General features: G+C 32.5%; 4 protein-coding genes across 5 annotated transcripts; 2 read left to right on the forward strand and 2 right to left on the reverse strand.

Annotated features, from left to right (window-relative positions):
• Positions 1 to 105: 105 nt before the first annotated feature.
• Positions 106 to 4465, forward strand: LOC124447503 (zinc finger MYND domain-containing protein 10-like). 2 transcript variants are annotated; one of them, XM_046998457.1, is made up of 16 exons: positions 106 to 203; positions 561 to 603; positions 713 to 778; positions 855 to 968; positions 1106 to 1159; positions 1347 to 1426; positions 1576 to 1624; positions 1753 to 1841; positions 1918 to 1958; positions 2626 to 2688; positions 2829 to 2911; positions 2997 to 3086; positions 3361 to 3486; positions 3570 to 3691; positions 3781 to 3906; positions 3992 to 4465. In XM_046998457.1, exons 1-16 carry the CDS (start codon positions 109 to 111, stop codon positions 4062 to 4064), a joined length of 1314 nt encoding a protein of 437 aa, XP_046854413.1. In that variant the 5' UTR covers positions 106 to 108; the 3' UTR covers positions 4065 to 4465. The 2 variants fall into 2 exon arrangements, with proteins under 2 accessions (XP_046854413.1, XP_046854414.1); XM_046998458.1 differs by having other exon boundaries at positions 1753 to 1781.
• Positions 4466 to 4835: 370 nt separating this feature from the next.
• Positions 4836 to 6963, forward strand: LOC124447505 (high mobility group B protein 2-like). Its single transcript, XM_046998460.1, has 4 exons — positions 4836 to 5028; positions 5523 to 5836; positions 6100 to 6342; positions 6512 to 6963. Exons 1-4 carry the CDS (start codon positions 5022 to 5024, stop codon positions 6638 to 6640), a joined length of 693 nt encoding a protein of 230 aa, XP_046854416.1. The 5' UTR covers positions 4836 to 5021; the 3' UTR covers positions 6641 to 6963.
• Positions 6964 to 7570: 607 nt separating this feature from the next.
• LOC124445227 (protein BTG2-like) lies at positions 7571 to 7861 on the reverse strand. Its single transcript, XM_046995934.1, has one exon. The coding sequence runs from the start codon at positions 7859 to 7861 to the stop codon at positions 7571 to 7573; it is 291 nt and encodes a 96-aa protein (XP_046851890.1).
• A 1392-nt stretch (positions 7862 to 9253) lies between these two features.
• On the reverse strand, positions 9254 to 14449 carry LOC124447502 (HMG box-containing protein C19G7.04-like). The gene is made up of 14 exons (XM_046998455.1): positions 14377 to 14449; positions 12950 to 14076; positions 12783 to 12850; positions 12605 to 12653; positions 12424 to 12536; positions 12139 to 12207; positions 11974 to 12045; positions 11724 to 11878; positions 11537 to 11607; positions 11363 to 11418; positions 10935 to 11031; positions 10300 to 10407; positions 9731 to 9790; positions 9254 to 9638 (listed from the first exon to the last, which is right to left on the reverse strand). Exons 2-14 carry the CDS (start codon positions 13627 to 13629, stop codon positions 9428 to 9430), a joined length of 1809 nt encoding a protein of 602 aa, XP_046854411.1. The 5' UTR covers positions 13630 to 14076; positions 14377 to 14449; the 3' UTR covers positions 9254 to 9427.
• Between the last annotated feature and the right edge of the window lie 104 nt (positions 14450 to 14553).

Here is a 14553-nt window from a genome sequence, read left to right on the forward strand (position 1 = left end):
AACAATAAATATGATTAATTTGATTATAAAAAAAGAATTATCAAATTGTCAATGATTGTGAAGTGATGCATCTGAGCATGCGTAGCTTTTATACCATGGCAACAAAACATGGCGGAAATATCACAAATTTTGTCTGTAAACGAAGCAGAATTATATGTACAAGTCCTTCAAAGAAACAAAATTCAAGACCTTGGAAATTCAAAGTATTTTAGATAATGTGTTTTTAATTATGAAGACGGACTAATAATTCACTGTGTATTTTTACACCTTGTTTGTACATACGACGAGTCGACGACTAACATGAAATAATGATTAAGCTATCTTAGCAATGTGTACCCTTCAGGGTATCATCACCTTGAAGGAAAACTTTAGGTCACATCTTCACCATAAAATGTACATCAAAGTTTAATTTCGACAAACGACAAAACGATGTCCTCACTCCTCATTTTCCTTTAAGCTGGTGCAAACACCTACGATAACCATAAGCGTACATTGCTTATGATATAGAACCTGTAATTACCTTAGAAACCGTACATGGACATTTATATTATTTAATTTAGATGGCAGGATAACCACGATAAAATAGAAAGGCTAAACATGCAGGTATCTCTTAAAAGAGAATTATTCTTATTGCAAATTAAAATTATGGATATAGATTTTTGTTGATGATCATGCTTTCTCTGAACGAAATCTTAATCATTTACTGAATCAGGCATTGGCAAATGCCACTTTGAATACTGATGAATTTGTAAAAGAGCTTATAATTTCATATGAGAAGGTAAGATTTTTGTAGTTAAAAACAATGTGATCCACCAACTACTGGGTAAAATAGTTTCCTCGTTTTAATTTTTAAGATTCCTATTCTGATTCATGATTTACTAACAAATGAATTGTGGAGAAGTAAAGTTCTACCTATTATCCTTCAATCTAAGTTCAAACCTGCCTCAACATTACCTGTTTATATGGTGGTATGTAGTTTCGTAACATGTTTATTAAGAAAATTGTCTGTGTATGATAAGTCAGGATATTTCAGCAAAAAATCTTTTATGGTGTATCAGTTCTCTTTGCCTGATGAACATAAAATATATGTTTATTGTGTATTTAGATTTTTCATGAAGTTAGTTTAATCAGTCTTTTGGAAACTATTATGTTTTACAAGGTACCAATATTGTTACTTTGTCAACAAGAGTAATTATTATTTAATGATATGATTATTTTGTTAATAATGATCATATAATAAGTATTTCTCATAACAAGAGATTATGTTGAAGTAAATTTTTATAATACGTATGTACATCATAAAGCTTTCAACAATAGCTGTATCATATTTTTCCATGTATTCTAAGGAGAGCTGTGAAGCTGCTGGTGATAATCTAATAGATCTGGTTGACTATTGTCATAGACAAATTACATATTTGGTGTCAAGGTATGTAACTATGGTTACAAGAAATAAATAACATCTAATTGAACACAGCAAGATTAAAGCGCATCAACAGTTTATAAAAAAACAGCTGTTGATTTTCTTGTAGAACACGGTTATAGAAATAAGTAGTACTATATGAATTTTTATTGCAGTCAAGACCAAAACATGGATGAATTTTGTGCAACTAATTCTTCAATTCAGGTAACTGAACACATTAAGTGTCAACAGATGAGATTCAATTTTTACAAACGAAACTACTAAAGCTCAACGTTTGTTTGTTCTAAAAAAATTACATTTCCTAAAGATTATTTTACTTTTCATTTTTGAAGGAATTGGTTTGTCAAGGACAAGTAATTAGGTTTAATGTCAGCATTAAATCGCTATCAATTTTGTGTTATATCCTTGATCATATATCAAGGTATCTGTAATCTGATATTTGAAAATTTTGACATGAAATATGATCACTGTATCTATTTATTTATTTATGTTCATAGTTTACCATTGAGTGTCATGACCAGAATTCTCAATACACATGGTATGATGATGTCATGTCTATTATGTGATGATGTCATGTCTATTATTTATGATGATGTTATGTCTATTATGTATGATGATGTCATGTCTATTATGTATGATGATGTCATGTCTATTATGTATGATGATGTCATGTCTATTACTTATTCCAAAACTAGCTATGAATATAAGTGTTGCTCAAATATGTTTATAGCATCATCATAAATTGTTCACTTAAACTTTTATTTAACTATATTTTGAATGACAAAAATATTTGCCTTTATGACTTTAGCCTAAGTGTCTTTTGCTTGAATAAATTACAAGTTTCACTCACCATGCATTTTATTTTTATCCCAAATTTTGTTGAATATCATTCTATAAAATAGAAAGTTGTCTCACACACTCTTAAAACTTACAATTCTGTCTTACTTTTTTAACCATGAGGCAGATTTAAAATTTTTTTATTGATTCACCCAGAATTCATAGTGTAAGTCATTACCCAGAATTCATAGTGTTTGTCATTAAACGTTTACAAACGTAGGTAGGGCTAAGAACCTTCAAGAAACCATGTTGGGCTTTTGTTTAAGATTCCTAAATTAAATTGAAGTTCAACAAGTATTTAATAATGTAATTTAAGTTAGCTTTAAGTGAATATTAAAAGCAGTTGATATTGTAACTCCCTTTCCTAGATATACCAGTGGTTTTGGTACAATTAGCTGAAAAACCTCCGTGGGTAAAACGAGACACCAAAGGTATTTTGTGCATCATGAATATCATGCCTGCCCCCCTCACTTGATGTTCTAGTTTTGCCCCTGCATAAACGTGAAGCGAAAAACTACGCGATACGAAAATTCAATTTGTAATGTTATAAAAATATTCTTTGTGCCATAAGGCCAACTTCAAAAGTTTATCGATGGAAAATGGAAGAATTTGCCTGATGCAGAAAGATTTCAAGTTACTAAAAGTGATGGACAGGTGGTGATACGATGTCGATATTTTTCATGTAATTACCTTTTTCAAATTAGCAATTTATGTTATTAAAAAAGGTATATTGCTTCAGGTTTGGCTGTCGTTGTACCATCTTTTAATGAATCCAGAATGCCGACGTAAATATGAATTTAACACTTACAATAAAACCCAGATTCTGAAGGTAACGAGGAGTTTAAATATTATAAATTTCCTCCGCAGTCCGCATTTTCCCGCCCTTTATATTCCATTTCGACCGTTACTTGTACAAGCATAGTTATCTTCAATCCATTCATGTTGCCTTAATTCAAACATGTCCTTTGAATCCATACATGTCCCTCCAAACCATGCATATCGATGTCGCTTCAATTCAAAGCTTCGCTCAACGCTCTTTGCAAACCAAACAATTTGTCCTGAAAAAGTTACTCTCTAATTCTGTATTTTTTCATTTAATGCAGCTTCGAGGCCTTATGAATGAAATTCTTCTTGATCAAATCCCCAATCTTATCGATTTACAAAAATTTATCGAACAACTTGCTGTCGTTGATCCACCTATTGCAAAAAAAGATCTGGTTTTAGAGCAGGTAAAAGACAAATTTAAAATCATTCAAGCTTACAATACGCTGTTTTGCTTGGATGGTAAGTGAAATTGCCCAATTTCTTTTAGATTCCTGAAATAAGAGAAAAGCTTCTAAAAGATAATAAAAATAAATGGAATAAAATTGCTCAACATCAAATGAGTGGATGGCTAAATCCATCTGGAAAACAATTGATGAATCAAGCCAAACTGTACGTTAAATATTGCTTGAAGTTTCTGGCTGATAAATATTTATTTTGTGATTCTATACTTTGTATACTACGGCGCATATTTATTTTAGGTGGGCAGATACTTATAACATCGATTCTCTTGAAGGCTTAATTGCAGAACCTCCAAAATGTGCTAATTGTGCAGAGTTGGCTAGCAAGAGATGTTCACGGTGTCGCAACGAATGGTACTGCAAAAGGTAAAAATTTTATCTCTAGCGGGTAAATATTTAAATGTATATTTTTAGTATCCAGTATTCCTTATTGCGTAAACTTTTGTTTTAGAGAATGTCAGGTTAAACATTGGGCTAAGCACAAAGCATCATGTAATTTAATGGCAGAAGTAAATAAGACGTGAATAATCTAAAAATGGAACTGTCGAAAGAATGACTGAATTGCTTGTGTATTTTGTCAAAATTAGCTCGTACACTTAAGGCACACATTTTGTAAATAACTGAATGTGATATTTAAGAAATTATGTTATATTTTTATTATATATAATATATGAAAGTTGTGGCGTAAATTATCTGAAAATGGAACTTTAGAGCGAATGATCGGATTGCCTGTGTACTTTGTTAAAATTGGATCATGCATTTAAGGTGCAGGCGCACATTATGTAAATAGTTTACAGTGATATCTTAGGAAATTATGTTAAATTTTTGTGAACGTTGTTCCAATATTTGACGATGTACAATTTAAAGAACCCTATATGCTTAAAAGATAGCAGAACAAAATGAATTAGACAAACTGTCGCTCTCACGATTGACGTAATTTCATCTGGCATTGGAAATTGGACAAGTATTCAACTGAACGAAGAATTACCAGTTGAATTACCAAAATGAAATGCTCAAGTGAGACCATATTATCAAGTCTACGTTGCAGTAAATGGTGACAAGTGCTGCCGATTGTGGAACCTGAAAAGCTTATTTTGATGTAGGGATACATTTCATACTATATCATTTTGATAGATTTCACATGATTTTATCACATGATGCTGTATTTAGGAAAGTCGTAAAGCAAACCTATTTTTTCTTTAAACAAACCTATAAAACCAAACCCTAAAAACCAGGAAAAACGCACTTTATTTTTATATCGTCATCTTTTCCTGACGCATGCGCATTACGTACTCGCGGGTCAAGCTTTACATGACATGAGCGTCGCTCGCTGTGAAAGAATCCTCGTGGGGACAGTAATAAAGCTTTGTCTTGTTTAATATAAACGACATAAGCGAATGAGCTGTTGAAGCGTTCTCTTTTACTCAACAAAATTGTTTGATCTTCAATTATATTAAATATCTTGTGGAAATATAACGATCATGGATGGTAAGTTGTCACATAGGCTGTTAAATCTGTGCAAAATTATTCTGTGCTCGCGTTTGAGCTCCACTATGTTTTCATATATAAGCTACGCTATAATATAAAGCTATAGTACGTACATATCATATATATGTATATATATGAATATATATGATAATAATAGTTGACAAAGAAATTTATTTTCCCAAGACGAGTCAAAATAAGATCTAAAATGTCGTAAATTAGTATTTTTGGACACTTATATTTAAGAAGAAGCTTTGCAAAGCAAGTAAATGGCTGTTTCGGCGCGCCTCTGATTGCCTGATGTATGTCATATACAAATGTCTAAGCAACTAGCCGTCGATGTCTTTTGTATTGTACAATGATTGAAGTATGAAATAATACTTTCTTTAGCTTATGCTTGGTCGAATTACGGCAACTACACTTGTATTTTAGCAGAATTTATTGAATATTTTAGTTCAATTATCAAAATGTCTTCTTGTTTCGTCTTAAATTTTAAGCGAGCAAGAAACGGGCAGGAGCAAGTATCAAGTCCGCATCACCCGTGAAGAAACAGCGAGGTAGCAAGAAAGCTCAGAGTGGTAAGGGAAAAAAAGATCCAAACAAACCCAAACGACCAAAAACAGCGTATTTACATTTTATGGACGCATTCCGTTCTCAACGTAAAAACGAATCTGTGAATGGCGAAGAGAAATCAACTAAGATTGGTGATGTAGCCAAAGACGGAGGAGCTGCATGGGGAAAAATGTCCGAGGAAGAAAGAAAGCCATACGTTGAAAAATACCTGAAGGAGAAGGAAGAATACGACCGAAAAGTTAGTAGATTAATAAATTTACAAAATGTTGATCTTTAAAACATCAAACCGTTTGGGTTGCCCTTCTTCTCCAATCATTATCCTTCGACGTCTCACTGGTACAGGAAGTGAAATGATATAAGAAACACGTGACGTACATAAGTGACTAGTTTTTAGTTTATTTTAATTTATTTTAATGCATGTTAACAGAATAGTTTGAAAATTTTTGTTGACCAATTTTCTCATGATAATATTTGTAATCATGTAATGCATATTTTGTGTAGATGAAACTTTTAAAACCTGGCAAAGATGAAAACAAGCCAAAGAAACCAATGACATCATTCCTGTATTTCCTGGAAGAATATCGTGAAATTAAAAAGGCCGAAGGCTTGACTGGGCCAGATGTGTCAAAGAAAGCTGGTGAAGAATGGCGTTCTATGTCTGATGAGAAGAAAAAGAAGTATCTTGATAGACAAGAAAAAGCAAAAGCCCAATATGACATAGATATGAAGGAGTACCTTGCAAAGGTATGTTGATTTATTGATGCTAACTTGACTTTCATTACATATAGCAATTATAAATAAATTTTGTTATTGAAGGTCAAAACATTATTGATATATCTCATTTGCCATATTCTTATCAGTATTAATGGAGTTGTGGCTAAGATTGCTTATGCCAAAAAATCTTTCTTCTCAGAATCCAGCACCATCTCCACAAAAAAAAGTAAAGAAGGCAAAGCCTCAAGAGGAAAGTGAGAGTGAAGAAGAAGAAGAGGAAGAAGAAGAGGAGGAAGAGGAGGAAGAAGAAGAAGAAGAGAGTGATTAAATATATTTTACATTCAAACGTTTTTGGTGCTTGTATGTAGCTATCCATTTTAAAGAGTTTTTTCTTGATGTTGTACATTAGACTGTTGAGATACTTTCCCTTACAATTTCATAGCAATCAGATACACTGTTTGTTGTATTTTTGCCAACTACTAGTTTTTCAGTTGGTTCCAATTGAAAATATCTTTGTGATAAACTATAGGTAGTATTGTATATTTATTGTTGATTCTTAGGTCTAACGAGCTGTTAAGTATAAGATGGTTATGACATTGTAGTGGAATATCTTTGTTGATGATAAGTAATAAAGAAATCCAAGTTATTTTATATCATGCCATAACATTTGATTTAAACGCAAGACTTATTGGTCACCAAAATATACTCATTAACTTCGTGGTATGCATAGTTTGTTCTGGGAACATACTTTGAAAGTCCTCCATATTTCGTTTTTTGATAAACTTTCTTTTGAATAAATTCACGATCTTCAAGTCTAGCTTCGTTATGAAAACTTCCAGTCTTAAGGATGAGTATGTTGACGTAAATGTAATACGTCAACATAAAATAAACTCACCAAATACACCTTAAATTTGTAAAGCCAATATTTTATTTTTTCAGTAAAAGCGCAGATTTATCGTTAAAAGTTTCATTCATTTCCGAGTAAATCGTTTTATACAAATTTAACAGTTGAATGGATTGGAAAGTGAATACGTAAAGCCGATAAAAATAATATAATAATAAAGCTAAAGCTGTACAATATTTATGAAGTCATATGTCTCTGTCAAAGGGTATTTTATATACTATTTAACACTTTTCATATTAACAAATTTACAGCATCCACATTAAAACAAATCATCTAAATATAAAACTACGTGTTTGGTAAATATCCGGAAATGAGTTCGTCGACTAACAAAATTTTCACATATACTATTATTGACTATGAAGATACACATTCTGGTACTTTGATGATTCCTTTATTCATTGCACTTGCATTGCTTTCTTTCATTCCACACGAATGTGAGCTTGAACGACTCGTAAACATACTTTCCAACGAGCTGTCGCTTTGATCTTGGTTTTCTTCCATCGATAGAGTATTGATTGAGCCGTCTTCACCAAATCGATAGGATATTTCGTTAGGATCAATCCACATTGTAAATTCTTTTGGTAGATTTAAATCAGCTATACTAACACCACTTTTACGAGCCGCTTTTACTACAAGAGGATCCATGATGTGATTTATTCGAATGCATCTGTAAGCGCTTCCCAGTAGAGGATTTTCGAGATGCCAATGATGAAGAAAATGGGAAAATAGAACATCCTGCATTGTGCTCGTAAATTGTAGTAGTCGTTGCTCAGTTAAACGACAACTCTTTTTTAACATTCGAAAAATAAACCTACAAGCTAAATAGATTTCGTCCTTCATAATTTCTCGTTCAATAGCCAGTGTTTATTCGACAACAAACGCAATTCACTGTTATTCCTTAACCTTACGGTTCGTAAACAAATATTAACGAAAATTTGATCACGAACGATTGAAAATGAATATATTTCTGGCAATAATATTCTAGTATGCCACGCTTGTAGAAAATCCAAATACGGACCAACAAATCTTTGCCAATTTTTTCAAAGAGATCGCGTTCTTCTAACTCATCAAAGGACGACAAAGGTTTGCTCTGACAAATACTTTTTTGTTTTGGGGTTTTCTTTGTTGAAGAAAAATAATCCCTCTGTGACGTAAATATTTTTCTATCCAATCAAATTTCTGCAATCAAATGAGTAGTGGGCAGGTAGTGGGTTGCTAATTGTTGCTTGTGTAAGTGATTGCTAGAATAGTCGTTAGGAAGCTGGCGTTTAACGATATTTAGCAAGTGTATTTAACAGCAATTAGATTGAATTTTTTGGCGATTTTTGCAATCTCTACATGTTTGTAAATGTAGATCGTCCAGGTTGGTATAGTCCTGAGAAGGACTGTTTTTGTTGTTGTTGACTGACGTTTCGACAACCCTAGCGGTAGTCATCTTCAGAGTCATCTTCAAAGTCATCATCAGAGTCACTCTTTTGACTCTGAAGATGACTACCGCTAAGGTTGTCAAAACGTCAGTCAACAACAACAAAAACAGTCCTTCTCAGGACTATACCAACCTGGACGATCTACATTTACAAACATGTAACGATACTCCCGGGTTCAAACCATTTACTTTATTTTTGCAATCTCTGTGGACAAGAACAATACTACAATCTTAATACATAAAACATTTACTGTTTATAAAATTTGAAAGATATTTAAGTAAATTTCATCATATTCCCGGGAAGTTGTAACAAGCGATTGCACTTTTCGTGGTAGTCGCCTAAGGTTTGATTGATAAACACTTTAATAATCAAAGACCTTCCTGTGAAAATAATGATCTTCTTACACTGTATTGAATGTGAAACAGTCATTAAACAAGTAGTCCATTCATTAAGCACAGTTAACCACATGCCGCCGTGTATCCGGGAGCGTTAATGGCTTTTGCATTTGGCTTAAATTCAAACCTTATTTTTCCACCTACAATGAATGCCTCTTCCGCAGCAATCACATTTCATAAATTAGAGAATCGCAAATTTATACCGCTATCAGGGATATAATTGTAAACAGCTAATTTCAGAAAAAAAAGCATACGAAACAAGCCAAAAGAGAAAAATGAACAAAACGCTGATACTAAAACTAAATATAACTGATTAAGGATTTACGGCACACCAACACTTGTTCCATAAGACGTCATTCAGGTTCTTTCTTTCATAACGCAAGATTATTTCAATCACTGCAATACTTTAAGTTCTCTGTATGTCTCTTACCTATATCGACCTCGGCGAATTGTTTGCTAAGTTCTTTCATGACATCTTGATGACTCAACTCTTGATTGGCACTTTTAATCTTTCTATAGTTATCCTTGATAAACAACGAGAATTTTGAGGGAGCTCTAGGAGTTCCGTCTTTATTCATCTGTGGTAGAAGTTTCAGATGACTAAAGTAACACAATGCAATGCAAATTATGTCAAAATCTTTATAACTTACAGTAGATGAAAACTAAAGACATTAATTGGAAAAAAACACTACCTAAGACAAATAGGGCATCGTGCGATCTTCAGATTCACTGATTTTGAATGTCTTCCAAAACTAAAATAACATAAATGATTTATTCTTCAGCATTCAATATTACCATGGATCATTATACGTCGCGAGCAATGCCGGCATTGGACAAAATTATGGATCAAAAGTAACTATAAGTTAAATACAATCCTACAACACTTATTCCTCGACTTATTCTTCAAAGTTTAATTTCAAGTTCAAGTCATAGGGTCCCAGTAGAGCACTGAAACACTCTAAGGAATAAGCAAAATTAGTGAAAGGTATTTGTTTAGAACAATTACCATCATAGCGCTATCTAATATACGGACTTTTTTCGTATTAAACTGAACATAGTAAGAACATTCGATAAGTTAAATGATAGATAACAAAGTCTCATTTTTGTAAAGAAACTACAACCACATTTTTTGACTCAAATAAGTTACTTAAGTCACCATGCAATGAATAACGTTATTGGGCCTTTGTGTAACCAGCTGCAGGACAAAACTTGCCGTTTGTATAGGATTTAAAAATGAAAATTACGTACGTACGATACAAACCTATGTTGACACATAACACATTTGTAAGTGAACTTGTAGTTGATATCATAACTATGACAACGTGATATTGGCGGTAAATCTGAGTGGAGCATCATTGCTTTATTAGCCCTATAAATGAATGGCATTTAAAACATTGTAAATAATTACATGTTTGTAGATGTAGATCGTCCGGGTTAGTATAGTCCTGAGAAGGACTATTCTTGTTGATGTTGACTGACGTTTCAACAACCTTAACGGTAGATAAAGAAGTTAAGATATGACTACCGCTAAAGAATATTACCTCGTCGTCAGTCAATATCAACAAAAATAGTCCTTCTCAGGACTCTACTAACCCGGACGATCTACATCTACAAACATGTAACGATACTCCTGGGTTCAAACCATTTACTTTACTACTGTAAATAATATGAATTAAACTGGGTTTTTTATTTTAAATACGCAATCAAAATGGGATGATATATTCATTGGAAGATCAAGAGATTTTTTTGTAAAAATCGTGTTATAACCAGAAAACCCTGTAAAACATATCACTAATGTTAGCAGTGTAGGTAGTCACTGCTAAAGAAATGACATTAAAACTCTAAGAATGATTTTCAAAAAAATGTGCCTAAAAACGTAGAGTATTTTCTACATACCATCGTTTCCATTGAGGACCATGACCAGCTTTAACACCATCAATCAGCCAGGCGGCAGCATGACACAGCTCATGAATCAAAGTATCGCGAATACGATCTAAATATAGTTGTTTTGTGTTTGAAAATATATAAAACAAAAAAAAGTTGTTTTTCGAAGGTCAGTGCAAATCCAGTGAAAATAACTTTTATTTTAAAACATCTTCACGCGTTCAAGAAACATACTCTTTCTAAATCCTCTGGATCGACCTTGGCTAAGAGGATTTTTTCAAAATTCTAAATTTGGAAGCGATGTTTGGGACTCTTGTATTTAACTGTCAACCATAACTGGGAACAGGGATGTGTAGATTTGTGAATGAATAATTGTTTCAAAATATTGAAAACAAAGTAAATGGAAACTTGTAGCCATAGATTATAAGACATGTACCTACCACAAGAATCGACAACTTTTTCAGATAACTCAATTCGACACTTTTTGACCATAGAACTTTTTGAAAATATCAAATGTTAGAATTGAACAAAAATTATCCAACACTAGACGACCAAAATACAACGTGAAAAAAAAGTTTCCACCAAATATCAAGAAACATTAAGCACATGCATACCCGATGTAATAACAATATCCAGCGGTCTTTGTCATCTTTTTGTTCCAGATTATTGGTAGATCAGCAGGCAACTAATGAAGATGAACATTATATTGGAGATATTTTGTGAAATTTACGAATAGCCTTAACTATTATGAATAGCTATTACCCTGTGTGGGAAGAAACAGGTTTCTTGTAAAAATTTTACCTTATTATGAAAAACAGTTTCGTTGTAATAACTGTACAGCTCCGCAACCAATAACTCCCGACTTTTCTGCCAACGTTTTCCAGGTGTGTTTTTATAAGGAGTCATTAAACTTTTTACACTTTTGTACCGAGGTTTTCGGTTTGTTGGTATATTTTCTGAAGTGAAAAAATGGTTTAAAAACAGTTAATGAATAATAATGCGTATGAAACTGTAACATTTTTCACTTTGCTTTCAGAAGATAAAGATCAACCTCTCGAGGTTTCTTTCAGTATTTTATCCTTTGGAGTCAATAATTTTTTTTCAGGGAATACATTCTTTTTATCTATTTTGAAGGAAAAAACCATCAATTAAAAAGAATATAAATTTCTACAAATACGAAACGCAACATTTACGTTTATAAAATATCGTAGCCTACCAGGCTTCATTGTCGCTATTTTCTTTTCAATACGTTTTTTATCAACACTAGAAGTCTTGGTGACTGATCCTAAAATGTTAATGAGGAAAAGTTGTTTCTACTGATCTTAATAAAACACACTTGAAATGATAAGTTTTAATTTCCATAACAATAAGTTCAAGAAAATGAGTGATGATAAACAAGCAATTCCTACAACAAATAAATCAATTATCAATGAAAATGAACAATAATGACTCGAGGAACATTCACATGTTGGTAAGAACTAAACAATTATAGATTGCATACTTGGTCTCCGCTTGACATCCAATGCTCCAGAACTATATCCTTTGTCATTTTCATCATCAGACTCAGACGAATCATTTGATATATCATCATCATCAACTATGAACCCATTCAGACTAAAACATATATATATATCCTTGTGAAATCAGGCTCAATCTTCTTCAACATAAAATTATAAACATACCTCAATTTTGGAGTTGATTTAGGTTTGGGCGTCTTTATTTGCTCTAAAACTGTTTAAAGAATCACAAATCATTCAATAGAAAGGAATGATGCATCATCAAACCATGCTGCACTTGTCATTTTGGTGATGTAATATGTTGTTGGATGTAATCAGGTCATAATGACTTAAACTAACATACATTGCTCAAATTCATCATCATCAGTTGAATCCAACCTTTCTTCAATCAAAGGGGTGCTCAATTTCACACTAACAAAAGAACAAAAATCAACACATTTGACATAATCCAACTTTAACATTCATTTAACAGGAGGTAAACAAAGAGAGAAATGTTTTATCAGCACATACCTTGGAGTAAAAACAAAATCATTGAAATTCCTGTTTTCTTTGTTATGCATAATGCCAGGGAAAAGATTGTTTTGTAGACAAGTCGTTAGTGATATATTATATTTCTCACAATTATCATCCTCAGATCCTGAAGAATCGTTGTAAAGGAATTCCTTTTCACTGTCACTTGATAATATAACATTGACATTCTTTCCTTCTCTCGAGCTGCTAAAACTTAAACTTACATTGCTTTCATCTTTTGTATTTGTCAATCCTATATTACATACTCCACTCTGCAAGTCTTCAGCGTCATTGTAACTTTTGTTTTTGGTAAAAGTAATGTCCTTTTTATCAAGTATGTTGCTATCACTTTCATCCGATGACACAACAACTACTGTACAGTCTTTTGGTTTGCTATGTAAACATTCACTGTTTCCATGAAATGTATTTTTAACACATTCACCCATGAAAAGTTTGATTTCACTTGAAACATCAAAATCATTCTCATCACAGTCATCGTCTAATACCTGATGATCATCCTTGGGATGAACTTCTTCTGAAAAACTTTTGCTGCTAATCACACCCTGAGATTGCATCGTTGTTTTTGTTTCAAACAGTGATGTTTTGCAAATATTTTTATTTCCATTTGATTTGTGGCTATTTGAAAGATTTTGAGAATCTTTACCACTGTTACTAACCATTTTATTTTCTTCTTGAGGAGAATATTCTGAATGTGGTTTGTCCACATTTTTTGAAAAATTATTGACTCTCACCAATGAATCACTATCTGAAGATTTTTTAGTATCATCTTTCAATTGAGCAAGTGAAAAATAATCAACCTTATGCTTTTCCAGTGAAAAAACACTAGTACACACATCAGAGTGTAATCCAACACTGGACTTGCTCTCATATGAGTTATTCCCTTTTTCTAAATTGGTGCAATTTTCTTGAACAAATTTGCTCTTTTTTGGTCTGCGTCTGACAGTCACATTTTTATGTGATATGAAGGGTTTGGCTTGAAAATCATCATTTTCATCTGTATTAAAACTAAGTGAACAAATGTGAGTTACACTTAGTGATGTGTCTGTATCACTGAAGCCATCTTCACTCCACAATTCATCAAGAAATGCGCCATCTGTGCTATTTTGCTATTATTAAAAGAGAGAAAATCAACAAAAAATACCATTCATTAAGCTACAATGCTACAATAATGCTACGATGCTACAATGCCAACTCTTATTCAGTCATAAACATTGTCAAATATGATTTTTTAATATTTACGGGTGCAAACATTTCTCAAAGACACAAAATAATTATTTTGCTAATTTTTAATTTACTTGTATTTCAAAGATATTAGTATACACTTATTGTAAAGAAAAAACTTCGTTCGATGATTGAAGGCTTCGTTCGATAATTGTGAATTGATTCATAAGTTTTGCAAAATATACCTGATCATTTTGAAATATTCCTTTAGAAGGACTTCTCTCGTCCTCCGTGAATGATAAATTTATTATACTATCCGCCATTTTTTTCAAATACATCAAGTTGTAAGACCACCAAAATCAGTGCATTATGATTGGATAGTAAAGTAGCCAATGGATGTACAGCGTCAGGGTGATAGAATT

Source organism: Xenia sp. Carnegie-2017, unplaced genomic scaffold (genome assembly GCF_021976095.1).
Source record: "Xenia sp. Carnegie-2017 unplaced genomic scaffold, XeniaSp_v1 HiC_scaffold_22, whole genome shotgun sequence".
Classification (NCBI taxonomy): Eukaryota; Metazoa; Cnidaria; class Anthozoa; order Malacalcyonacea; family Xeniidae; genus Xenia; species Xenia sp. Carnegie-2017.

Bases quoted from the DNA above. Each gene is read 5' to 3' on its own strand.
- LOC124447503 (XM_046998457.1), top strand. From the start codon at position 109: ATGGCGGAAATATCACAAATTTTGTCTGTAAACGAAGCAGAATTATAT. The intron at 1,160-1,346 runs GTACCAATATTG...ATGTATTCTAAG, and splicing joins AAACTATTATGTTTTACAAG to GAGAGCTGTGAAGCTGCTGG. The intron at 1,427-1,575 runs GTATGTAACTAT...TTTTTATTGCAG, and splicing joins ATTACATATTTGGTGTCAAG to TCAAGACCAAAACATGGATG.
- LOC124447505 (XM_046998460.1), top strand. The intron at 5,837-6,099 runs GTTAGTAGATTA...TATTTTGTGTAG, and splicing joins AGGAAGAATACGACCGAAAA to ATGAAACTTTTAAAACCTGG. The intron at 6,343-6,511 runs GTATGTTGATTT...CTTTCTTCTCAG, and splicing joins TGAAGGAGTACCTTGCAAAG to AATCCAGCACCATCTCCACA.
- LOC124445227 (XM_046995934.1), bottom strand. From the start codon at position 7,861: ATGGATCCTCTTGTAGTAAAAGCGGCTCGTAAAAGTGGTGTTAGTATA.
- LOC124447502 (XM_046998455.1), bottom strand. From the start codon at position 13,629: ATGGTTAGTAACAGTGGTAAAGATTCTCAAAATCTTTCAAATAGCCAC. The intron at 12,046-12,138 runs GTAGGCTACGAT...CCTTCAAAATAG, and splicing joins AATAGCGACAATGAAGCCTG to ATAAAAAGAATGTATTCCCT. The intron at 11,419-11,536 runs GTATGCATGTGC...ATTTTCAAAAAG, and splicing joins GGATATTGTTATTACATCGG to TTCTATGGTCAAAAAGTGTC.